The sequence below is a fragment of the Malaclemys terrapin genome, chromosome 2 (assembly GCF_027887155.1).
Source record: "Malaclemys terrapin pileata isolate rMalTer1 chromosome 2, rMalTer1.hap1, whole genome shotgun sequence".
NCBI lineage: Eukaryota > Metazoa > Chordata > Testudines > Emydidae > Malaclemys > Malaclemys terrapin.
Window position 1 is genome coordinate 170196594 of NC_071506.1, and position 27681 is coordinate 170224274.

At 41.7% G+C, this 27681-nt stretch overlaps 1 protein-coding gene across 1 annotated transcript in view; it reads left to right on the plus strand.

The window, feature by feature from the left end:
• Positions 1–27681, plus strand: part of GABBR2 (gamma-aminobutyric acid type B receptor subunit 2) — an 847514-nt gene that overhangs the window by 789729 nt on the left and 30104 nt on the right. Inside the window, exons 15-16 of the mRNA XM_054020335.1 lie at positions 16413–16637; positions 21944–22126. Coding sequence (XP_053876310.1) covers positions 16413–16637; positions 21944–22126 — 408 coding nt within the window. The remainder of the gene's footprint in view (positions 1–16412; positions 16638–21943; positions 22127–27681) is intronic.

Sequence of the window (27681 nt, forward strand, 5' to 3'; positions counted from 1 at the left end):
GATCCCCAAACTATCAAAAATCCAAACCATGATACCACTTTTGAAGAAGTTGCTATGGTATTATCTGGATGAAAAGGTCTTGAGAGGACATTGTGTCACAAAGTTTGACACAAAAATCCTCTAAAAATAGCTGATTGGAAAAACACTAGCAACAAAACTTATCACTCAACATTCATTCATCAACAACATTAACAATAAATTCATCACCTCTGCTGCTTATTCTTGGAGATTACAGTAACCTGGCTATTTTGGAATTAGGCTATAAATCAACAGCTTGTCTTCTGGAATCTATATCTTGATAGAAAAAAAGTTACCATACTTTAAAACCTATCAAAATGAAACCCATTTGAGAAATAAAATGTTTAAAGTTTATATAAGATCTGTATCCCCATACACACTATTTGTCTCACAGTCGGCAGACCTCCCTGACATAGCCACATAAATTTCCTTATGCAGACTGCACTGGCTGAGACTGTGTCTGGTGTACATGCCCACTGCATAGCTCTCTACACTGCTTTTGCACATGTGGTTTGCTTTCCTACCCCTGCAGTACTGTTCAGAATCTGGCCCATTCATTTTTACTCTTAATACTTAATTCATAAATGAGTAATCTGGATACTTTTGATTAACCTGTACATTGAGGAATCAAAATTTGTACTGTAAAAGAATAAGGTAAACAACTTGAGTCCTAGTTAACCTTTCTTAATACCTGTGATTTTGAATGGATTTGCTTTCCTTGTTTCCCCAGTGCTTTGGCAGCCAAAGAAAATACCCACAAGAGGAAAATGGCTTATTTATCCTTTACACTATTTAAACTTGTGCATGTGGTGAATACAGCACCATCCTGGATATTCCACTTTACAACTGTTTTTTTTTTTTTTTTTTAATTTTGCTTTTTATGGATTGTGGGATTTTTACATCAACTGGTACCAGATCTACATATTTCTTTAATAGAATAAAAAATGGTGGTATTTTAGGATGTGAAAAAATACATTAGGGTATATGGATTTGTAGGATAAATCCCTACAACCTGAACCAGGGGAGAACTGCCAAAACAACTTTGGGACGTTGCAGAAGGTTGTAATGGGGTCTCACATATTTGTTCTCCATTGTAGCATTTATTTTATTTAGCAAAAGTATATAATATATTACAATAAAATAAACTGTACATCTGTTGTTAACATTTTAAATTGATAGTATGTTTGTGGCAGAAGTGCTTGATTACTTTAAAAATCTTGCAATCAAACCTTTGGAAACCATAGAAATAATGTAAAGTTATAGGAGGTGACTGTTTTCTAAAGGGCGTTTGCTTACCACAGGCTTAGTTCAGTTGTTATAAAGTTGTTAGGGAAAAGCAGTTAGGATCTAGGGATGAAAGACACAGTCTGCATAGAAACAAGGAAGGAAAAGCTGTTGTTACAATCCACGTGGGCTGGAAGTCTAGGTATGAAGTGGGAAGTTTTATTTAAATAACTTTCAATGTTAATGTAGCCTCCTGTCCACAGGCCTATACGGGTATTAAGAAAGGTTAACCAGCACCTCCTATGCAGGACAGTAGTGGGAATTTAGGGTTTTATGTGCGGGCCTCCACCAATGGGTGAATTTCACCTCCATTGTGTATTTCAACTCATATTTGGCTACATTCCTGCAAAAACTAAGCACTATTTGATTTAGCACTGTACATAAACACATATCTGGGAGAATGAGCTGGATACATTTCTGGCTTATACATCAGCAACAGAAGAGTTAACAAAGTTCTGACTGCTGAATCTATTATTGGTGATGATGTGAAGCCTGAAAGAACACAGCTTATCTTTCAATTTCATGACTGAGTTTGAGGTGCTGGTATTTAGAAAAATCATATTTTATAAATCTGGTTGAAAACGGCCAATTGTTTTTCACAGGAAATTTTTTATTTGTTTTTTCCTAATTCTGCTATGAAAATGTTTTGCTTTTTCAGTGAAAAACTGAAAACAAACCCTTTTGATTTTCCCCCAAAAATATTTTATGTCAAATAATGAAAAATTGAAACGAAATAAAAAATGTCAATGATTTTTTTTTATTTTGCCCCAAATGCTATTTTTGTTGAAAAAATAATCGGGAAAAAAATTAAACCAGTTCTTTGGTATTATTTGTGAAGTAATTTTTAATTTTGAGTCACCAAGAGATAATAAATGTGGAATTACCACGGTTCCATTTTCACAGTGACTTAAGACTGTGAAATGTCTGCAGGTCAAAAACTGCCACTGTCTTGATTTTAGGAAAGAAAAACTAACCAAGCATCACAGCCAAAGGAAAAGAGCCGTAGGGTCTTTGAGGTAGAGACCAACTTTTTGCTATGTGTCTCTAAATAGCACAGTAGGGTCCTGATCCATGAGAGTGGCCCCCGGGGTTTATTACAATACAAATTGTAAACAGCGAGTGAAATCTGCAAAGCAGCAGCCTGGTCTAATATGCAGAGTTTCCAAAGCTGTGACAAAACAGACCTCCAGTTACTGACAGGCCTGACTTTTGGCAGGATAGTAGCCAGCTTTTCTGTTATTTTTCTATGCTTCTATCTGATATCCTCATTGTGACCTTCCTTTGTTATATTTTTTCCTCACTCCTACGCATATCTCTTGTTCAGAGGATAAGCAGACATGCCTCTCAAAGGAAACATGTGGGACAATCAAACTGGTATATAAGCGAAGAATTGTTCAGATCATACTGAGGGATCCATTCAGGAAAAAAAAAATCCCTATGTGCACACAGTACCTATGTTCATTATAAGTGTTATTATATTATTAAATGTAATGGCTATGGAAGAATTCTTGCTGCTGAAAGTAGGTCAGCAGGCCCCATAGACCAGGGCTCACTGTGATTAAGTTTCAGCTCCCTCCAACAAATCAGTGAGAGGGTAATAGATCTGCATGGACTTATTAGCAATACTGATTTTATGGCTCATTACAACAGTTAATAACACCCCTGTCTGCCAACCTTTAATTGCCCACTTCAGTTTAAGTGGTCTCCTACAACATATATGAACTCCTTATGCTTAACAATCTGTCCCACCTCATGTTTAGGTCAGACACTCTCTGGTTACCTTCTCCAGACCTGAAGAAGTTGGTCCAATAAAAGATGTTATCTCACCTGCCTTGTCTCTCTTATATCCTGGGACCAACATGGCTACATAATAGGTCTGCAGGCATTCAATTTTTCAGGAAAAGAAACTGACAGATAAGACAGAAGTTCTCTACTTCCTCTTCAAGATCATTGTTGTTAAATAAGATGTTAAAAATAACAAGATGTTAAATAAGTCTGTACCTAACACTAGTTCTTGCAGTACCCCAGCAGAAGCCCTTTACAACTCAGTCAGGGCCGGTGCTACCATTTAGGCAAACTAGATGGTTGCCTAGGGTGCCAAGATTTGGGGGCGCCAAAAAGCGGTGCCCCCATTTTTTTTTTCCAGCGTTCCTACGCCCCCTCCCTGAGTGCGTGGTCGCTGCTCCACTTCTCCCGCCTCCCAGGCTTGCAGCGCCAATCAGGTGTTTGGCGCCACAAGCCTGGGAGGGGAGAAGAATTAGAGCCAGGGCGCCGTGCTCGGCGAGGAGGCGGAGCAGAGGTAAGCTGGGGTGGAGAGCTGCCGCACGGCTCCCCAGGGAGGAGGGAGCTGCTGGGGGGGGGGGATGCCTCAGGGCGGAGGGGGGGCGGGGAGCTGCCGCAGGGCTGGGGGGGGGGGGGGCGCAAGGTGGAAGTTTTGCGCCCTAGGCGAAACTTCCTTGCACCGGCCCTGAACTCAGTACATTGACATTTATCACAACACACTATGGACTCTATGTGACAGTACTCGTAATAAGGTAATTGGAAATGATTGTGCAAGTGTAGTTTTGAGAGGCAGCATTAAATGCAGTGCTACACTCAAGCTATAGTGCCTCTACTGCATCCCTGTCATCTACAAATTTTGTAATTCTATAAAAAAAAAATCAAGTTTGTCAGTTAAAACTTATAAATCCATGCTGTATATTGCTCACAGTCCTGTTTTCCTCCAGCAGTTTACTATGAATTTCTGTTAATGGCCCAAATTCTCCTTTCAAGTATAGTGCTGTAACCCCATTGACTTTAGAGGAGGTTTTTTTTTATTTTATTTTCCAATTTGTACAGTCACAGTTTCTCTAAGTGCACTGGCACTACAATTTAAAAACACAGATAAAGATAATAGCCCAGATCAATATAATGTCAAAAAGAGGGATTACAGAACTTTCCAACCCACAAACCAAGAAGGGAAAACCAGCCTTTCACACCCCACCCACATCATCAGAGAAAATCAAAAACAGGCTTGCAACATGTTCTGAAGATCAACAAGCTCTGGACCTATTGAGCCAAAGAGGGGAAAGGGCAGATTTTTAAAGGTATTTAGGTGCCTAACTATGCAGATAAGCATTAAGTGGGGTTTTCAAAAGTGGCTAGGCACATAATTTCCATGGGAATAGTCAGTGAATTGCAGACTTTAGAATCTTTCACTAGCAGCTCATGCTCCCAATCTTAACTTAAAAAATGGCATTTTAGAGTGTGGCAGGCTTCCCACAATCTTAACTCCCCTCTCCAATTTGGCTTCTTCACGTGGGAAGGAAGGAGTCAGCATGGTGTGGGCAAATGGGAAAAGAGAAGAGCAATGTGTTCTCACCATATCACCAGTTCGGTCGCCTGTTTGTAGAACCCTGTAGATTCTTAGCTGGGCTCAGTATAGTCACTCATACTGGCAACCAAGAAGCGTTGCAACAACCATTACTGTCCTCTCAGCAGGCCAAGGGCAACTCTCTTTGCTCTTGCCCCTGTTTTTACACCACGTTGGCCATAATTAGTTGTGGTTCTTTTAAAAACAAGGATTTCTCCCAGAAGGAAGTATTTTGTCATAAATGCCAATGAGAAGTAGGAATAAACTCCCCAAATTATAACATACAATTGTGAAAGAAACACATTTGCACCCAAACCTTTTCCCTTTCTTCAGTTATCATAGAAATGAAGTATTTTCCTATTGAGCTAGAGAATATTTAACTACTTTACATGCTGTGCTCGGGTTGTAAATGAGGATGGGTCAAGCCACAACTCCCACAACCCTATTCAAATCAGTTTTTCAGTTATAATTGATGTTTTTGATCTCTTTATAACTGCCTTTGTAGTAAATGCTGGCATCATTTTTGTTTGTTGGCTGTATTCCCAGACTAATGATATTTTAAAAGGAATCTTTTCATATTTCAATAAAAATTCTAAATATCTAATTAGTAACAATTGTAGCAGGAGATGCTAGAAATCCTGACATGTCACAGGTTGTAAAGCATGTACTGTCCACTAACTCTGTTCATTAAAGTTACAGGATTCTGGTTTGAAACTAATATGGTAAATCAGTATTGTAATTTTATTATTGTAAGAACAGTAATAGTGATATTGAACACCCAAAAACAATGTTAAAAGGACATAATTAGGGATTCAAAGTTAAGCACTCAAAAGTTAGGAAATGCCAGATTCTTCTTCGCGCGTCCTCTGAATATTCCCATTCTTATATATGCACCAACCAGTGCCATTGAACGGTGCAGCCGTCTACTAGCCGTGCTTAGTCAAGCGTTTGTATGCTCCTCTTTGCCCCCACCCTCAGCCTCTGAGCACATTCTGAGACCATGGCTATAAAAGTGGACACAGCAGCGGTTACCACCTCAGTTCCTTCCACCTGCTGACACAATCATGAGCCTTTTACAAATCAAAATTCTTTAGACAGTTAGTTACAGTGCCTTGGTTGTTGTTTTATAGCTAATATATGTTTATTGTTGTTCTTGTGGTGGACCCTAAGAGCAGGAAGCATGGATTTAAGAGATGTGTGTCATGTCTGGCAGTTCACCTAGATCTGGACTCCCATGCTTGCTGCCTGAAGTGCTTAGCAGAAGGACATTCTCCTTCCTGTTGTTCAATCTGCAGCACTTTCACACTGCAAACCAGAAAGGAGAAGCAGAAGAGACTCCAAGCCTTCCTTCTACAAGAAGCCTTATCAGCAAAAACCTCCAGATCCTTAGTTCTTAAAGCTCTGGAAGATAAAAACACGAGGCCTGGGTGAGTTCTGAGCCCTTCTGTTTCCAGGAAGACTTTTGAACGTAAGCCATCTGTCTCAGCAACAAACTCCAGTTCTAAAGAAATTGAGCACTTGGTAACAAAGTCATCTGATCCCCATACCAAAGAAGGTATCAGTATCAAGGACATCAGACATGGAAGGTAAACAATAGATGCCAAGAACTTCCATGGAACCAAGGCCATCGGTTCCAAGGAAGAAAAAAGTGAAGACTAAACACCTGTCTGGAGACTCATCAGATCCAATGCAGCAAACATACAATTGTCTGTGGAACCACACTCCTCAGTTCCAGTGGATTCTGCAATAACAACAGTAAAAAGAAGATTGGACAGGAATCCATCCCCACACTCTCACAAGAAAAGGAAATCAGATGTCCCATTGATGATGTTACCTCCATCACCCAAGACACCTTCAGACTCTCCTCAGACGATGATTTCTCCAATGTCCATATTAAGAATACCAATCTCAGTAGCCCCGCCCCCCAATCATTTTGTTGTCAGATCTGGACTCCGATCCACATTCAAATGAACAACTGGAGCCAATGGATAGTCCAGAACCACAATCTCAGAAACCTCCATTGGACACGGACTACTACAAACCCAGGTATCCCCCTGGTTCTGCTATGATACCAAACTGTCGAAATTGGCAGGACTGGCAAGTGCCTCCATGAATTCCTTGACCTTATTGGTTAGCTCCAGACCTTCCATATCGACTTCCGTCTAGGGTCAGGCCTTCTGTTCACCATTGATCTGGTGAGGTCTTTCTGGATCTGTGACATCCAGATCCAAATTATATGGATTCGACACATCCACTCTCAAGAGCACATTCAGATCCAAGACATTTGGATCCTACACTAATGGATCCAGTAATGGGATACAAGTCCCCTACTCTAATTAAAGATAAATTATATGATGAAGAGGAGAAGGTAGAGGTTTCTCTACAGACAGATCTTTCCCATGACCAGGAACCTATGGGTGAATTCTCTCCAGACAAAAATGTGGGAATCGCCTAAACACCTTCTCCTTCAGAGGATGCCATTCATTCTCAGGAATTAATCAGCAGAATGGTTTCTACATTAAAATAACCTTCATTTTCATTAAAAGAAACTGTGCATCCCATTTTTGATATGTTTGGAAGCACTTCTACAAATAAAGTTTCTCTGCCACTTTTGGAGAGGGTATGGCAACCAGCAAAATTAATATGGAATACCCCATCGTCTTGACAGCCAATTGCAAACAAGATAGATAAGCTTTATCAGATTCCATATGAAGGATTTTCTTTTTTTCATGTACATCCTGTTACCAGATTTGCCCGTTATTTTGGGGTATGCTCATTTATTCGGGTTACTCTTCTGGGGTGGGGTTGGGTTGTAATTCTATCAATGTACTGCTTGTGTCACTTGTATTTTCATATGGAGCTCTACTTCTCCTTTCTGCAAGTCCCCTCCCAATGGAGCTATCCCTAGTGCTGGGTTTTTCCAACCCCAGAACCAGATGAACACACCCACACATACATTAACAGAGCAAGTCTGAGCGGACTGGGTCAATCAGCACTGTCAAACTGACCCCTTATATGTCTTTGGACTCACTGGGCTGGAGGAAGCAGCACTTTCAAGCTGACTCTCCTTATATGCCCCTGGGATTCATGGACTGGATCAAGCAGCACTTTCAAGCTGTTATCCTCATGCGTCCCAGATTCAGCATGTCCCTATCCCCACTCTCACATCACAATTGTACTAGCAGTAACCTACTTGAGCAAACCCCACAGTATTTTGGGCGCTGCAGGGATCTTTAGCTTAGGTAAAAGAAGCATTGCTGTAGAGTGAATGGGAAGAGGGTAGAGGGAAGCTAAAAACACAAAAGAGTAAAGTTCAGCAAGACAGAGAGAAGCAACCAATGTAACCATAAAAGTTATTTATTGAATAATAGTGATAACTACATAAGGAGGGCTAAACCAACATAACATACATTATTAAAGGTTAATACCTACGGTAGAAAGGAAAACAGAGAGAGAGAAAGAGAAGGGGATCTCACCACTCCCTGAAGCTTGAACTGGTCAGGGCTCCCAGGTGATGGTGGTAGCTCAGGGTCCTGAGGGCAGAAGACAGGCAGAGTCCCCAACACGATCAGTCAGGAGAATATGGAGTCCCAGTGGAACTGATGCATAGTTTGGATCTAAGCATCAGAACACTGACTGGAGGGTGAGTAGGGATTTTTGTAGAGAAAATACAGTGTTTCAAGGGAGAACACTAGATTTGTTTATGGGTTAGCTGATGACTCAAGGGTTTTCTTTCGGCTAGACAATAGGAGCTGATCACTCTTGGCTATGGGGTGGTGTTTTCTTCTAGGGAGCTCACAATGCAGCTAGGTTGCTTCAGTATTTTGGATATCAATCAAGGATTCATTACTAGAATTGGTCTGATAACTGCTGAGCTGGGTGTGGGCAGGCGTAGGTTCATTAACATCTGGAACAGAGATTCCCATGATGCAGTGCTTCCCTGCTTTTTTCTGGTCCCAGAGTTCAGTGCGGTTCTCTGTTCTCCATTCTGTATGCAAATTGAGATGTCTCCCTGTCCCATCTTTCATACAGATGAGGCTAGGGGAGTTGGCTCTGTTCTTCCTTCTGTGTGCTAATGGGGATGTCTTAATCTTGTCACCCTTGTCAGGAGGGGTTTAGGTGTGTCTCTGAACGCCCTTCATTGCTCTCTACAAGTCTTTTCTCTGATGGGTTTTGGTTTAAGCAGAGGCTGGTGGAGGTGGGTATCTTTCATGAGTGAGGCCTTGGCTACACTGGCAATTCACAGCGCTGCACTTGCTGCGCTCAGGGGTGTGAAAAAACACCCCCCCGAGCGCAGCACTGTAAAGCGCCAGTGTAATCAGCACCTGCAGCGCTGCACGCTCGCTCACAACGCTGCAAGCTATTCCCCTCGGAGAGGTGGAGTACTTGCAGCGCTGCGAGAGAGTTCTCGCTGTGAATCTGCGAGTGTAGCCAAGGCCTCAGACAGGCTGGATATTCTGCCCTGGTTCCCCAAGAACACAGAGCTGACTGGTATCAATCCTTCATCAAATTCTCTAGTAGTGGCAGCAACGGTGCAAAGATCAAGATCAGGAGGTACATTCTACTCCTAGCAATAGAGAAGGGAAAAGATTAGATTCCCTAGTAAGGAAGCTAATCTCTTCTTCCTCTCTAAACATGTGAATAGCTAAATACCTACCTTCTTCTTATTTCAACAAAGGTAGACATCACTACCAACAGCAACAGCAATAACAATTTGCTACTTCTCAATCATATAAGAGATGACCATTTAAAGCCAGAATGAAGCAGAAGAATTTGTCTGCCACCATTTCTTTCATTTCAACTTCCCACACCCTCCTCTCTCGGGTACCCTTCTCATGACTCAGTGTTAAGAAAGGAAATAAATTTTCTGTAAACAAAGGAAGCAATAGAGGAGGTTCCAATACATTTCAGGAAACAAGGATTCTATTCCTGCTATTTCCCATTTCCAAAGTAAAATGGAGGATTCCATCCCATCTTGGATCTAAGGAAACTAAAAAGTATTTTTGATGGCTCCATTTCAGAATGTTGACTTCTGTTTCCATTATTCCTTCCCTGTCTTATCTAGATTGGTTTACTGCTCTCCATCTCAAAGAAGCTTCTTTTCATATTTCAATAAGACCATCACACAGGAAGTACCTTCATTTCGCCATAGGGTAGGACCATTTTCAGTTCAGCGTCCTCCCCTTTGGCCTTTCCTCAGGATCCCATCTCTTTACCAAATGTCTGTCCATAGTAGCAGCATTTCGCAAGAGACAAGGGATTTTGTCTTTCCATATTTAGACCACGGACTCCTAAAAGCAGCCTCAGAGGGCGAGCTAGAAGAAATCACAAATTTCACATGCTCTGTATTCCAAAGTTTGAGTTTCTTAATAAATTAAAAGAAATCCTTACTGACTCCATCATAGAAAATCCTATTCATAGGCACTCTTTTCTAAATCTCTACTGAAGAGTCCATCTCAGAAAGTAAAGTTCTTTCTATCATTAATGTGTCTGCTGATGTTAACTACATATGTCACACCTTATGCAAGACTAAGTATGATACCACTGCAACATTGGTTGTTAAAAAACTTCAGATCCGTAGTAGACAGTATGGATCTGATACTTACCATCCTAGCAGAAATCCAAAGATCCCTCTGATGGTTGATGGACCAGGGAAATGTTCTGAGAGGGGTGTTTTTCATCACTCCTGTTCCATCTACAGATGCCTCAAAAATACGCTGCAGGGCACAACTCGTCAAGTTTGTAACAAGGGGTTCTGTTGTCAACAGGAAGGTCATCTTCATATCAACATGCTCGAGTTAAGGATAATTTGGTTGGCATTCATATATTTTCTTCCCCAGATACAAGGGTCAGTGGTTCAACTGGCCACAGACAATATGACCGCAATGACCTATGTAAACAAACAGAGAGGAGCCTGACCATCACAGCTTTGCAAGGAGGCAATACAACTTTGTGATGGGTGTATACTCCACGAGGTGTATCCAGTAGCTCTGCATCTTGCAAGATCCCTTACCCAGTTAGCAGACCACCAATTGAATCCTAGGAAGGCCAAAATACAGGAAGGCCCCTCCCTCAGACTATGGGTTCAACGAAATTCAAGGGACAACAAATGAATAAACAAGGACAGGCATGGGGGACACAGGATCATAATAAGGGATCAACTAGTTAGCAGACCAACTGAGCAGGGAATCTACCCAGATTCATGAATGGTCCTTGAAAGACTCGGTGATCTGAGACATCTTTGCTCTTTGGGGTACTCCAAAGATAGATTTTCGTGCTACAAAGTTCAACATGAGATGCCAATATTTTTGTTAGAGGACAGGAATAGATACTCAGTGTCTAACAGTAGATGTGTTTCCTCTTCATTTGGGAGACAGAGCTAGTGTATGCTTGCCTGCCTTCTTCTCTAATGTTGAAGGTGGTTGAAAAAAATCAGACAGGATTAATCCCAGTTGATACTGATCACCCTGGCATGGCCAAGACAACAGTGGTACACATACTTGTTCTTCATTCCAAGGGAAGATAGATGCTTACTAGCACTGACAGACCCTCTGACACAAGAACAAGGAAAAGCGTACCATCGAGACCCTGTCATCGCTGCATCTGACAGCATGGGCAATAGGCTTCTAGCAGAGTTGGAGAAGTCTTTGTCTACAGATATTCGACATGTTCTACTTAATGCTATAAGGAAATCAACTGGAAAATATTATAAGTTAAAATGGAAAAGTTTTTTGCCATTGCTATGTGATAGGGGTATAAATCCTGTGTCAGCCCCTATTCAAACTATATTAGAGTAATTGTTATATTTAAAGCATACTTAAAGCTATATTTAGCTGCAACAGCAGCTTCTCATATTCAAATCAGTATTTTCACATAATGTTGTTAAGTTTTTTAAAGGATTACTAAATTTGTACCCCCGGTAAGAGATTCTATTGCACCATTGGACTTAATGCAATCACAGCTTATGTCTCCACCCTTTGAGCCCTTATTTTCATGTTCCTTATTTCATCTATCAATTAAGGCTGCTTTTATTATAGCAATAATATCAGCTTGGAAGATTAGTAAACTTCATGCCTTAATGGCTGACACTCTATTTATGATCTTTTATAAATACAATGTATTTCTTCATCCACATCCTAGATTTATACCAAAAAATCACTTGAGTTCCATGTCAGTCAGTCCATTAGTCTACCAGTGTTTTTTCCCATTCTCATTTGAGTAAGGGCAAATCAAAGCTGCATTGTTTGCAGGAGCACTGCCAGCTTTTCTGCTGCCCTAGGCAGCGGAAGGTCCCGCCGCAAAATGCCGCCCCCCACAGAGGTAGCGGAAGGTCCCGCCGCCAAAATACCGCCGCGGTCGCCGCCCTCCAAATTGTAGCGCCCTAGGCAACCGCCTGGGTCGCCTAATGTGTTGCACCAGCCCTGATTGTTTGGATGCAAAAAGAGTTTTATCATTCTGTTTCAATAGGAAAAAGGACTTTAGGTCTTTGCATAAATTGCTTGTTTCATATGCTGGTAATGATAAAGGAAATCTCGCATCAGCACAAACATTATCAAGATGGGTCAGACAGTGTATAATAGAAAGTTATAAGAGTGCATCATGATCTCCCATTCTTCAGCTCTAAGCACACTCCACTAGGGTGATGGCAGCATTGGTGGCATGTATGAGACATGTTCCACTACTAGAAATTTGTACAGCAGCCATGTGGAGTAAAAAAACACATATTCATTAAACATTATCTGTTATATATGGTCAGATGCACAGTTGGTAGATCTGTGCTTCAGTCCTTGTTTAGTTAGGACTCCATACCCACCATCCTACTTAAAATGTGTATTATGCACTAAACTATACCAGGAGTGGGACTATGCAGAGAACAGGGTCAAAGAAGAAATTAATGTTACTTACCTGTAACTGAGATTATTTGAGATGGATTCTGCATATTCACATGCCCTGCCCTCCTTCCTCTGTTTTGCGGGGTCCTGTTTTCTACTGGCTCAGCATTAGTAGTGGAAGGAACTGAGGCGGTAACTGCTGCCTCCCTCCCTTTTATAGCCTCGTCCTTAGCATAATGCTCGGAGGCTGAGGGTAGGGACAGAAAGGGGCATGCGAGTGTTTGACTAGGCACTGCTAGTAGAAGATTGCACCATTCAATGACACCATCAGCACATATCCAATGGTATGAATATGCAGAATCCATTTTGAAGAACTGGATACAGGTAAGCAACCTTTGTATTAAGGTTGTCTCTGCAACCTTCATTCGGCCCCCTTATGCATATGCATTATGAGACACTTTTTAATTGCATGGTCAGAACTGTAACTGTAAGCCTCCACCCTCCATGTCCTATCATCATCATCACCATCAGGGACATTGCAGCACAGACTACTACTACTTGAGCTACCAGACTAGCTAGATTAGCTAGCAACAGGAGAAGGCTGCAGTCCTAGGGGGAATGATCTACTGGTACTGTGCATTTGGCTGAGGGGAAAGCAACCTTCTCTCTCTCTAAAAAAGAAGAACAGGAGTACTTGTGGCACCTTAGAGACTAACAAATTTATTAGAGCATAAGCTTTCGTGGACTACAGCCCACTTCTTCGGATGCATATAGAATGGAACATATAATGAGGAGATATATATACACACATACAGAGAGCATAAACAGGTGGGAGTTGTCTTACCAACTCTGAGAGGCCAATTAATTAAGAGAAAAAAAACTTTTGAAGTGATAATCAAGCTAGCCCAGTACAGACAGTGTGATAAGAAGTGTGAGAGTACTTACAAGGGGAGATAGAGTCAACGTTTGTAATGGCTCAGCCATTCCCAGTCCTTATTCAAACCGGAGTTGATTGTGTCTAGTTTGCATATCAATTCTAGCTCTGCAGAAATTAATGGACACAAATCTGACATCAGGAATCAAAATACTCAAAAACCAGTGGGAGAACACTTTAACCTGTCTGGTCATTCAGTGACAGACCTGCGGGTGGCTATATTACAACAGAAAAACTTCAAAAACAGACTCCAAAGAGAGACTGCAGAGCTAGAATTGATATGCAAACTAGACTCCAGCTCGGATCGGACCCTGATCTGGCACCGGCCCCAGCACTGGCCCCAGCCCCGGGTGAGCGGCGCTGGCCGGCGGCCGAGCACCGCCGGCCCCAGCGGCTCCGGCTCTGGCCCCAGCGGCTCCAGCCTGGATCCAAGCCCCGCGACCCCTCCCTATTTTCCCGGACATGGCCGGCTTTTTGGAATTTCCCCCCAGACGGGGATTTGAGGACCAAAAAGCCGGACATGTCCGGGAAAATCCGGACGTATGGTAACCCTACCCTGTAGGACACACAACAAAGCAAGCAGAGTTGCAACCCCACCCCCAGTGTGGACCCTGCCCCAGGAGGGCTATCCCAAGCTCAGCTGTAGGCTACGTTCTGGGAGGCAAGGCTGCATTTACACCCAGGGAAGTGAAGACAAGACATTCACTCTTGGCCTGGTGCTTTCAGCAGAATAGAAGTGCACAGGTCTACACCTTCCTGGTTGCACCAAGTCCCAAAGGAGGAGGGGATATTCCCCTGATACTTCTCTTGTTGCACTTAAAGGCCTGGGGAGAAAGGGGCATTAACCCCTCCCCACCCTCAGCCCCACTCTGTTGAGTCCCAGAGTGAGTGGAGCTGTGTTCCCCGCTCTGAACTCCCCGTCTATCTGCTCCCTGCAGTGGTCAGGGCCTGGGGGAGAATGGGGCATGACTGCCCTCTCCCTGACATACTGCCACCGCCCCCTTACCTGACTCCACTTCACACTGCCACGGCTCCACACCACCACAGCAGCCCTGTTCTTCACAGCTTCCATCCCTGTGCCATTGGTCACCAAGCCCTTCCAACTCTGCCCTTTCTGAACTCCCATTGGTTGAACCAAAAGGAGAGCAAAGGTCAGCTACATTACCCAGCATGTTGTGCATCTGCCATATGTCAGGGCCGTCCTTAGTGGGTGCGGGGCCTGGGGCGGAAGTGACAGATATGTCTCTTCTGGGACTGACTGCTCTGACCAATTGCACCAGCCCGCGGGGATCCCCAAAGCGTGGGGCCCAGAGTGGGGGGGCCCAGTGCAGAAGTGACGGATTCGTCTCTTGTAGGATCGACCACACCAGCTAATCGTACCAGCCCACCGGGCCTCCCAAAGCGCGGGGCCTGGAGCGGTTGCCCTGATTTGGTCTACCCAAGGGACGGCTCTGGCCAGAGTTTCTCCAAACAAAGGCTGATGTGCATGTGTGGCTGACACATATTCTGGGGAATGTTGTTTTTATGCAGGAAATGACATTAAATTGGGAATGGGGAGTTTTTGGTTGCAAACGGGAGTCTCCCTGGCATACTGGGAGACTTGGTCTGTCTGGGGTGGGCTGGAACCTGGGGGACATGTGCCATGGGGAGTCTGAACCAGTTTCCCCAGTCCCAGAAAGGCTGTCTGGTCCCCAGGGTTCCTCAGAGGGTAATGGGTCCCCCTCCAGCTGCTACTGCTTAGGCAATAGCCTGAGCCCAGCCATTTGGAATGTTCACATTCAGTTATTGTTCTGTCAGGTTGCCAAAATTTTCCTGAGGAATGCAAATGAGAGGAGAGAAGTGGTGATTTTCAGCAGTTTATATCTCAGCCAAACCTTAATGGAATTTCAAAGAAAAGGTGCTTCTCTAACCAAGTGGTTCTCAAACAGGGATACACCTACCCCTGGCAGTAGGCAGAGGTCTTTCAGGAGGTACATCAGTTCATCTAGATATTTGCCTAGTTTTACAACAGGCTACATAAAAAGCACTAGCAAAGTCAGTACAAACTAAAATTTCACATGGACAAAATGAGAAAAGTCAGCAATTTTTCAGTAATAGTGGGCTGTGACACTTTTGTATTTTTGTGTCTGATTTTGTAAGCAAGTAGTTTTTAAGCAAGGTGAAACTTGGGGTACACAGGACAAATCAGACTCCTGAAAGGGGTACAGTAGTCAGGAAAGGTTGAGAACCACTGCTGAAGCCTAAAGGCATTCCCTCTACTGAATTTCAAAGGCCTGTTGTAAACAGGTGTTAGAGCTTGTCAAAAAAGGTCACAAGAATCGTTTATACTAGGTGTTAGGCCACCTAAATATTATGGTCACTATCAACTCCTCCTGCAATAAAATAAATCACATTTGTTGTCCTAGCAGCTGGTGTGCTGCTGGACAGGTCTGAATGATATCACAGGATGTTTCTCAGCACTGCTGTTTACTAATGAAGGTGATAATCGGTGAATGATTGACTTGGATTGACTAGAACTCTCAGTCATTGCTGAAAAAAAGCCTATGAATTGGGCCTCCCCTATTTGGGTTTTAATGAAAGCAGTAATGATATTTCTTTACTGATGGCTAAAGATGGACCTAGATTCAAACAACCCTGAGCTTTGGGGAAGTTCTATGCCATCTCTTCTGATTGCTAATATAGTTTTCACTTTTATCTCTTGAGAGTAGGATTAGCAGTATCAATCTAATTTTTGTAGTTACTGATGGAGGTTAGTGTATTTTGAATTAGATATCGTGTGCTGTGCACATTCATATCTCTGGTTCTTAATGCTGTATCGATTTGTCAACAATCTATAAATTGCTCATAGAGAAATATCATAGCAAATATATAACAGCTTGTAATAAAAACTACTCTTTTGATTCATGTAAACTAGTGGTATTGTGTTATAACAGTGACCTTTTTTTCTTTTTCTTTTCTTTTTTTTTCTTTTTTGTTTTTTTTGCTATTTCAGTTATTTGGTTGTTTCTTAGCATGGGAGACTCGAAATGTCAGCATTCCTGCTTTGAATGACAGCAAATACATTGGGATGAGCGTATACAATGTGGGGATCATGTGTATTATTGGAGCTGCAGTTTCATTCCTCACTCGGGATCAACCCAATGTTCAGTTCTGCATTGTTGCTTTAGTCATTATATTCTGCAGTACCATTACACTCTGCCTTGTTTTTGTACCTAAGGTAGGTGAATTCATTTATGCTAGTACTTACATTGTTACTTGATTTTTATATAATTCTATATTAATTACATTACTCCTACAAGCAAGAGGAATATGTGAGATTTCTAAATCAAGCCAATCTGTTATGCATTAAATTATCTCTGAGCCCTAGTGGGAGAGGGGGTGAACTTCCATGAGATTTTGGAAAAAGATGAATACATAAAGCAAAAGGTGCAAGAACTTGAATACATACATTTCTAATGCATACATCTCACTATCTCACTAAGTCTGCGGGAAACAATGATTTGCATCTATAATTTGAATAGGTCTCTGGTTCCTTCTTTTAAGGAATGCAAGAGAGGAAGGGTGCTATTCATAGGCGTAGAAGACCTGGGTTCAATTTTCTGCTGTGCCTCAGACATGCAATGTGACCTAAGGCAAGTTACTCCATCTCTCTAGGTATGTTTACACAGCCCACAGCAGCTCAGGTCAACAGACTCAGCCTCATGGGGTTTGTGCTGCCATGCTAAACATAGATGTGTAGACAGTGCTTTGAAGTTCTGGCTCAGGCTGGAGCTTGGGCTGCGGAGTCCACTGCTCTCCTTAGGCTTTCAGAGCCTGAGCTCCAGCCTGAGCCACCTCACCTACACAGCTACTTTTAGTGCAGTAGCATGAGCCCTGCAAGCCCAAATCTGTCGACCCAGCCTGGAAGGCTCACTGCCACAGGCTGTGTAGACATACCCTCTATGCCTTGGTTCCTTATCTGTAAAACAGCCATAAGAGTGTTGGGCTACATTAGAGGGGTATTGTGAGGATAAATATGTTAAGGACTGTGAAGCACTCAGACACAGCAGGAATGGTTGCCACATAATAGAATCTCCTAGGAACACCGGATTTGTAATATAATAGCAGACTATTGGTCCATCAAGTCTGGGATGCTGCCTACATTAGTGGCCAATATCTGATGCGTCCAAGGGGGGCCCTCCCAAAAAAGCCTAATCCATCTCACCAACTGTGCAATTCGATGATAGAAGGAGAGAGGAATTCTTTCCTGACCCATGTAGATGTGCCCTGAAACACAAGATTTAATTGCCTTTTATTATCTTTGAGCTCCTCTTGTATATTTATATTATGCACTGGTGGAATGAATCAGAATGTATTCACAAAGAGCCAGAGTCTGATGTCACTCCATAAATAGTCCCATTCACTTGTGAAGTGAGGTGCTAGTCAAGGTGAGTCCAACAGAATCTGAGTCAAAGGGAAATTGATTCCTATGGGAGTTTGACTTAGTAAAGACCTCATTTTTTGGAAATCTACTTGATATTTTGAAGTAAAATAAACATAAATTAAATGTGTAGCCTGGATGACTTTCATATAGTTAGTTGGAGACTGGATGCCTCAGAGACTGGGAGCCTTTTGCCTCTAGGTCACCAGGTCCAATCCAACTAAGGTTAATAACAACCAAATGTCAACGATTCTTTAGTGGCTTATGTAAAGTAAGTTTGTGGCATCTGTTCCGAGCCAGAAGAAAAAGCAGTTCTTAGTGAACAGGTGTCCACACCACAAAACTGCCAACACATCTGGCAGTGACTGGCATTTTCAGCAGATAGACCAACTACAAATGGGAGCAGGAACTGAATTACTAAATCTCCTCTAAATGTGGTTCCTGAAGGTAAGGGTTGAGACATGTGGGTGGAATGTCACGTTAGCTGACCAGTAGTGCTTTATGCGTTCTGCAGTTAGAGTAATTCAGTCTCCAGGGCTGTATAGTCCAACTTTTTTATACTGGATCCTACAGAAGAATTACTTACAACATAGCCATAAGTTAAGAGAGCCTATTCATAAACAGAGTCATAAAACAAGAGATTTAGGAGAACTGGTGAATGACAAATTGAATATGAATGCATATCTCCCCATAGGATCTTCTTGATTTCTTCAAAGGAAAACAACTTGACAAAATCTGACAAGACCATCCCTATCACACCTCTCCATCACACTCTCCTCCCTCTCCCCTATCACAGACACTGAGACTGCTTCCCAGCTTTCATCTAACCCCTGCCCCTGCCCTCCCATCTCCTCCCCTCCCATCCCTTCCCATTTCTTAGGCTGACTCACCCCTACTCTTCTTCTTCTCCTCAGCTTCTCCTCAGGTTCCTTCCACTCACAATGCAAATATGCACTGATGTCTCCGAGCATAAAAAAGTCTCAACCCCACCCCATCAATCTATTATCTTATTGCCAAGCGCCCAGGGAAAATCCATAAAGCCACCAAATTGCCCTTTTTCACATCCCTCCTCAGAACTCTCTGCCCTAATGCATACAGAATACTGAAGCCCAATCATGGCTAGTCAGGGGAAGTGCTGTGATCACTCCTCCTGAAGGGCTAAAAACTGTGCATACCATCTTAGGTTTGTTGTCCTGCTTCCCCTTCCCTCCATCCTAGCCCACTTGTTTGTCTCCGACCCCTGTTATGTCTTGTCTTTTAGACTCTAAGCTCTTTAGGGGCAAGGACTATTGTTTACAGTGTTTGCACTGTGCCTAGTAAAATGGGGCCCAACCTGGTTGTGGCCTTTTTGTGCTACCCTGAATATAAATATTAAATAAAATTATAATTATAATTATAATAATAAATCTGTCAAATCATTTCTAGAATATAATTACAGGATAGTTACTTGCATGACTAGAGAGGCTTTATTGATACTGCATGCTGCTTTGGCAAGTTGTGGTACCTGTAGATGGGGGTACCACAACCTTTCTTAACTGAGCATTAATTAAAGGGACATCGATCACTTGACTTTTTTTTAAATGACTTTTAAAAATTCCAGCTTTATGGCATACCAGGTAAAGATGGTCTCTCTGAAAGTGGCTTTTTAATGTATTTATTTTTGAAAAATTAATTCTTATTTTAAAAAGTCATTACGTTGATATCTGTAAGAGTGATTTCTGGAAGGGAGTAAATGACTGCCCAGGAGAAACAGTGACTCTACACAGATGACTGTCAAATACACAAAGTAAACAACTGAACAAAGAGAAAAACCATTTTCTCTTTACTTTCTTTCAGTTCAACTATCTTAGCTCAGGATATAGGACATAGCAATTACCATACTAGCTCAGCCCAGTGGTCCATCTAGTCGAGTAACCTGTTGCCAGCACAAGATGCTTCAGAAGAAAGTGCAAGAAAGCTTATAATGGAATAACTAGATCAGAGCGCAGTTTAGTCCTAACTTTTCTTCATCTAGAGGTTGCCTTATACCCCAAAGTATGCAGATTCATATCCAATATATTGTTGCCTACCTAACTTTGGAAGATCTTCTTATCCATATAAAAGTCCAATCATTCTTAACAGAATTACATTGTTAGCCCCATTAATATCTCATGGAAATGAGCTCCATAGGTTAAATATGCATTAGGTCAAAAATTGTTCCTATTAGAAGTTTTTAATCTGCTGCCTTTAAAGTCCCTTTTTTCTTGCAATGTATACCTTTAACATGTCCCCACTTATTCATCTCCTTTCTAAAGTAAACAATCCTAATCGTTTTAGTTTCTCTTCATATAGAAATCTTCCCATGTCTGTTGATTTTTATCACCCCTTTCTGAAGCCCTCTTCTTCTGCTATAGCCTTTTTGAGATGGGGTGATCAGAAATGAGCATAGCATTCCGTATGAGAGCATAGCATTGATTGGTATAATGGTATTAAAACATTTTCCATGGTATTTTTAATCCAATTTCTTATGCATCCTAATATTTTACACCAGTGCAAAGTGAGTACAAAGTTGATGTAAAACTCTATCTTTCTAATTCAGTAGCATTTGACACCAACTTTGGACGGTTGAAAATGACTGTACAAGTGCAGAGCAACAGAGGATTGGTTAAATTTTATGGCTGGAAGGGACCATTGTGATACTTTAGTCTGGCATTTTGTATAACACTGGCCATAGATTTCACCTACTGATTTTTGCATCTAATCTAACAATATATGGATGAAGTGGAACACGGCTTTGTAGCATGACGTCCAAATCTTGATTTAAAGACTCCCGAGTGATGCAGAATTCACCACATTCCTTGGTCAGCTGATCTGATAATTAATTACTCTTTTTCTGTATTATTTCCAATTTGAATTTAGTTCACTTCAAACTTCCAAACTTTGTGATATTTTTTTTTCTGCTCGATGAAAACGTTACTCAGACTCTACCTTAACTCCATCTTAATGCAGTTTTTTGTCTGGGAATATAACTATAAAAACTGGATAAAATAGTCATTAATAGCTTAACTTAATTACAACCTTCAAATGTAGCCTATTACCATAGCCTGTCTGCATCTCTCATTTATAACCCCATCTTCTGGAATGATCACTTCAGTGCCTGATCAGCCTCTTCCCACCTCTATCGGAAGTGGAGTCTCAAAGAGAGGCATTTTTCCCTCCATTCCTTCGGCTCATGAAACCAACTTCCTTAACTGGAGGATGTGGGGAGCCAGCTCTGAGGTGGAACAGCACTACCATGTCCTTATATGCCATCTCTTCAAATAATTCGCTATCTCTGTAGGCCTCACCAGTTCGTCAGCTTTGGCCTTAAGAGGCTGCACTGTGCTTGAGGGCCATGAGAGGCTCGAAGTGGGTTTATACATATGTCACTTGGCAAATGGTCATACAGTTTGCACTCTCTGAAATAAACTGGATAGCCCCCACCATTGTTAAACTGCTGCTGGCCTTCCACCTTCAAGTGGGGGTTTTTTCTCTGTCAGTGTCTACTAGGTTGTACTAGGGTTTATCTTTATCTTTAAGTTTGAGCTTAACCTTTTTTTAAAAAATGTGGTGTATTTAATTTATCTGAATGGCTATTCTTTATTTTAGTCTACTAATGGCTGCCTGCTCCTCCTCCCCTGCTGCTGAACTCCCACCCAGTCTAAAATCCCTGTGATCCCTTTGTCGGTACCTCTCTTTCTCATTCTATCCCTCTGCTCACTGCATTCTTTGTAACTATAGGGTGTAAGAAATTTTCAGACAGAAGTGTGATTTTTAAGTTGAATGTTTCCCTTTGAAGGATGAAAATATCAATGAAAGGAAGGAACTAACAAGGGATGATGCAGTAAATTTTAAAAATAATATATTTAACTAGAACTTTAAGAAACATTTCCCAATAATTGAAAAAATGGAACAGTTCATCTTGCAAGGTTATTATAGCTCAACAGTCTGCATGGTCACAGAGAAATTGTACTCCATGTGGAAAGTAAAGTGTACCTTCTATTATTTTTATTTGGGGGGCCAGAAGAAACTGATATAAAAATAAAATCCTCTGCAGAATTTCTCACAGCTTTTAAACCTTTCAGTTAATCACACTGAGGACAAATCCTGATGCGGCCACTCAGAACAGACGTTTCCAATTCACTCAAAATCAAAAGAAGGAAGACTCAAAAACATCAACATCAGTCACCAGTGTCAATCAAGCCAGTACATCTCGGCTAGAAGGACTGCAGTCAGAAAACCACCGCTTGAGAATGAAAATCACAGAGGTATCATTTATTGTATACACTAAACCAGATAAATCTGTCCTGTGGATGAAATACGTTATTTGCATAGCTGTAAAGCCATACAAAGCTTAACCTTACTCATTTTTTTCAACCAAAACCTCATAATTTTAGCCTGTGTTTCTAAAGAAAGAAAGTTAGTTAGCAAGTGGGAAAAAATTTAAAATCGTAAGTATTGTCATACTTATAAACTAATAGAGATGAGACACTTCATCTCATCACAGATGATACCTTTATCAGCTTTATGTGAAACTTCCCTCGTTTCTGAGAATTCCCAACAGGTACATGAACTCTCTATGCTACCTGTAGACAGACTAAACACCTCTAGTTGTACAGGTGTAGTTGTAAAAGTGCAAATCTTATATCATGACCACCATGGGACTCAAAGAGTAGGTATGTTATATTGACATTTTTTATTGTACCTTGCAGCATCCCAATAATAGTTCCACTTTTACTGAGTTGGTCCAATACCCCAATTTTGAGGTAGCAGAGGCAGAGTGTTCTAGTGGATAAGGTACAATGCTGTGGATCAGGAGATCTGGATTCTGTTCCCATTTCTGCTGCTTAACTGCTGTATGACCTTGAGCATGTCACTTCACCTCTCTGTGCCTCTGTCTGTACAGTACCTAGCAAAATGGGACTCTGATCTTGGTTGGCACTTCCATAGTATAAAATTCCTATTAGCATGGCCTAATACTATGTGTGGTTTTCTAGTCTCTGAATACAAATATCAAAATCCAACAGATGTGGATCTCCCTTCGGACTGGAGATGTGTTAAGGGAAACACAGCAGCTTTGTCTTCAGAGAGCTGGCAAGGGGAGCTGCTGCCCCGTAAGGTCCATGGTAAGGTTTTTTGGGCAATGGGTTGCCTGCCCCACCTCCCCATTCAGCAAGAGGGTATAAAAGTCCTTTCTCCCATTGTTACCCTTCTGCAGCTGATCCTGCAGCCTGATTCACAGTGTGCACTCACTAGGGAAAGCCAAGGTTCTCCTCTATATGGTTACCTTCGCAAATCCACATTGTAGGAATTAACCACTGAGCTTCCTGAGTCCCTGACCCACTTTGAAGCAATTAGTCAGTGACGCCATTCGTGGTGATAGTTTGAGGCATTCTGCTCCCTGTTATAAAAGGTGTGCAGCCCCACTACCCTCACATCTTCTCTTCCCACCCTCCTACAGAATCATTTTCACCACCATCTCTCAACACTGTGTCAATATTTATTTATAAACGGCTTTTACATTTGTTAGTTAAGCTAATTCCACAGCTAGTGCTACAAATTATTCACAGATTTTTAAGACCAGGAGCAGGATCAGATTGGGGACTCTGTGCACTAGGGTAATTGGAGGGCCCCCTCCTTCCTAAAGTGTCCCACCCCACACAGACACCAGAATTCTCCTTCAGCCCACATATGCCCCAACAATCCTCCACCAGTCCTCACTTGTTGTGACAGGCCCATCACACATCCCAGCAGCCCTGACATATACCCCACTCACCACAACTCCAACCCCTCAGCCCCACTGACCACAGCTCCCAACATCCCCCATTCGCCCCACAGCCCCCACAACTCACCCCATCTCCCCACACTTGCCCCCAATATCTCACCCTGCAGCCCCCTCCCAACACCTCCCACTCACCTCATAGCCCACAATTCTCCCCCTGCCCCTCACCCCCAGGACCATCCTGGTCACTCATTGACACCTCCCTAGCTCAGTGCTCCACTCCCTGCCCGGGCTAAGGAAGTTCCTCCCAATCCTGGCCATCCAACTCTGCTTTCTCCCATCACTCTCCTGCCCCATCCCTTTCATCTTAGAATTCTTGCCATTTTTAATGAAGACCGGCTTGTCTACTGCATGATTAAATTACACCTGGTGGTGGTTTCTGCTTACCACTCTAATGTGACATTGGCATCTGTTTTACTCACCCGCCTGTGAAACATTTTCTTAAAAGGGTTATTGCATTTGTATCCACCAATTCATAACCCTCCTAATGCATGAGACTTGAACATAGTACTCACCAGAATTGCAGAGGTGCTAAGATAACACTGTGATGAGCATAGCCTAAAGTTTTTAATACAGTTGCAAATTGTGGTTCTTTTTACCAGCTCTCTACAAGTTGCCTTGATGGTAGCAGTTAGGTCAATGAGAGAGGTGAGAGAAGTTCTCCTGTTACATTTTTTCACAAAGACAAATCTTCATCGCCCAAGTTGATGTCAGAATTCCATCTGAATTATAGCATCGAGCTCCTGGTCTACCAATCAGAGCCTTAGAGTATATCTGGTGAGGCCAGACTATGTAAATTGGATATAAAAAGAACTGTTCGCTATTACCAGAATAGAAACAAACTATGTTGGAAATCATACCGGTTCTTCATAGCATTTGCAGAGAGGTCCAAGAGTAGAAGTTCTTTCTGTTCAGACTTTGTCTAAATGGATTAAACTAGATACCAAAACCTGCCAAGAGCAATCAAGAGTTCCAGTGTCAGAAGAACTTGGGGCTCATTCTATTAAAGCCTGTGACTACCTCTACAGCTTACCTTCATCGTGTTTCCAGATCTGAGATTTATAAAGAAGCAATATAAAGTTAAATGAACACCTTAATTCATTATTATGGTCTCAGTTATAGAACCAGATCAAATTCTGGGGACAGATTGTCCCTAGAATTGTGTAAAGAGAGTGGTACAAGGAGCCCCTTGTAAGTACCAGGAGTAATTACAATCCAGACCCTGCTCCACTCCCTACTCAGGACTGTACCTATTAGCACAATTTAGCCCTCGGGGAGGTCATTCTTCTTTTCTGTACAGTCCTTTATGGTGCAAGTGCAGCAGGCCAGTGTTCTCTCTCTTGATCTTCCAGGCATGTTGCTGGGGTGAGGTCTTTGATTCTCTCTCCCTACAGTCTGAAGGATGCTTTCAAAGAGTTCAGGATGTTTTTCCCCTTGCCTGGAGGCTGGTACCAAGGGCAGTGCCAACCAAAAACAGCAGCTGAATGGCCACCTGCTGACTGGCAGGTTGGTCAGTTTGAGTTATGAAGGATCTAAAAAGTTAGAAAATAATTTTCAAATCACAGAAAGCATGGAACTTTCTCAACTCTGTCATGAGCTTGATTGTCTTGAAACCTTCCAAAAATGACACCTCTGAGCTGAATTATAGAAAAACATCCTCATAAAAGAAGTTTCTCTGAGAAGGTTAAAAGGGAGTGAAGATACCATTTAAAAGAATGTTGTTTGTCCCAGGATATTAGAGAAGCAAGGTGGGTGAGCTAATATCTTTTATTGGACCAACTTCTCTTCGTGAAAGAGACAAGCATTTGAGCATACACAGAGCTCTTCTTCAGATCCTGTGTAAGCTCAAAAGTTTGTCTCATTGGACCAACTTCTGTTGGTGAAAAAGAGATATTATCTCACCCAGCTTGTCTCATTTAAAAGAAGGAAATGCTTCCTGCAGTCTTGACTTCATAGTCACATAGTCACATCCATGATGCCACAATTTGGGTAAGTTTCCTTTTTAATTGCCAAAACTAAACAAATGAGTTACTTATGTCAGTGCTACTTTGTTATTGTTATAAGAAAATGTTATGCATAGGGTGAGTGTGTGTGACAGGACACAAAAGCAGCTCAGGGAGAAAGGGGTCACATTTGCACTCTCAGGATTCTGGCTGGTTAGGGGCCAGTGTTGCTTCCAGCACAACTTAAAATAGGCCAGGGCTGACCTAAGCTGCGGCATTTCCTGCCTGGGCTGAGTGGTTGTGCACCCTGCAGTGTCCATAATCGGTATAGCAATGTACACTATACAGATCACTCAGCTTCTTCTAACATGCCTCATTCCATCCCAACACACATCTTGTGCGTAGGACCTACACTGGGGAATTCTCTCCAAGCTCCTTGTGGTGCCTTTAGGGTCCCATATGCTGGCTCAGTGGCATACAGGGTCAGGAGCAGCACAGAGAATCCCTCCCATAACTCTGAAAGCCAGAGGCACCATTATGATCACGTAGTCTTAACTCCTGCAAAACATACACTTGATTATATCAATCTCTTGTTTAAAAGCTTTCTCTTTACATCATGTTATCAAATATTTTGACATTTCATATATTGTTTGATTACTGAATCTGCTAAATGACTGAATCTTTCTGTGCATTACTGATGCACTGACTCAGACAAGGTCAAATTTAAAAATAACAGAATTCCTACAAAGGGCTGTGTGCAGGTTGCTGTGGAAATCAATGTAGTAGCCACCTGGTCAAGTGAAAAATTCTCTAAGTTACATCTGTAATGTGTGTGCAGTGAATGAAATTAAGAGGTTTCCATGCAAGGCATGCCAGTGTCCAAGGGACTCGCTCTCTTATTCAGCAAGACGGCAATGTCATGTGAAATAAAATTTGCTTAACTAAAATGAAAAGTACTAAATGACAAAGCAGCTTGTTTTTTTTCATTTGTATGTTATCTCTAGCAAATAACAGTATTTATTGGCTATTTAGAGTCCTATGTGCACAGCTTTCCACTTTAACTAATTTTGGTACCTTTAGCGTGACTTTTGGAGGTACTATACGGTACCTCCAAAAACCAGTATTTGACACACTGCAGTAATTGCAATGTCAAGCTGTCTACTATTCTAATGATAGAAAGCTATGCATTTAGTGCCCATACTGGAAGCAGCGACTTGAGTTTTTAATGGTTCCCACTAGGACTGTCAATTAATCACAGTTAACTCACGCGATTAACTCAAAAAAATTAATCACAATTAAAAAATTAATTGCGATTAATTGCATTTTTAATCGCACTGTTAAACAATCGCACTGTTAAATACCAATTGAAATTTATTCAATATTTTTGGATGTTTTTTTACATTTTCAAATATATTGATTTCAATTACAACACAGAATATAAAGTATACACTGCTCACTTTACATTATTATTTTTGATTACAAATATTTGTATTGTAAAAATGACCAACAAAAGAAACATTTTTCAGTTCACCTCATACCAGTACTGTAATGCAATCTCTCTATTGTGAAAGTGCAATTTACAAATATAGATTATTTTTTGTTACATAACTGCACTTAAAAACAAAACAATGCTAAACTTTAGAGCCTACAAGACCTCTAAGTCTTACTTCTCATTCAGCCAATGGCTAAGACAAACAAGTTTGTTTACATTTACGGGAGATAATGCTGCCCACTTCTTATTTAAAACATCATCAGAAAGTGAGAACAGGCATTCATATGGGACTTTTGTAGCTGGCATTACAAGGTATTTATGTGCCAGATATGCTAAATATTTGTATGCCCCTTCATGCTTCAGCCACCATTCCAGAGGACATATTTCCGTGCTGATGATGCTCATTAAAAAAAAATCTGTTAATTAAATTTGTGACTGAACTCCTTGGGGGAGAATTGTATGTCTCTGGCTCTATTTTACTGGCATTCTGACATATATTTCATGTTATAATAATCTCGGATAATGACTCAGCACATGTTCATTTTAAGAGCACTTTTGCTGCAGATTTGACAAAACGCAAAGAAGGTAGAAATGTGAGATTTCTAA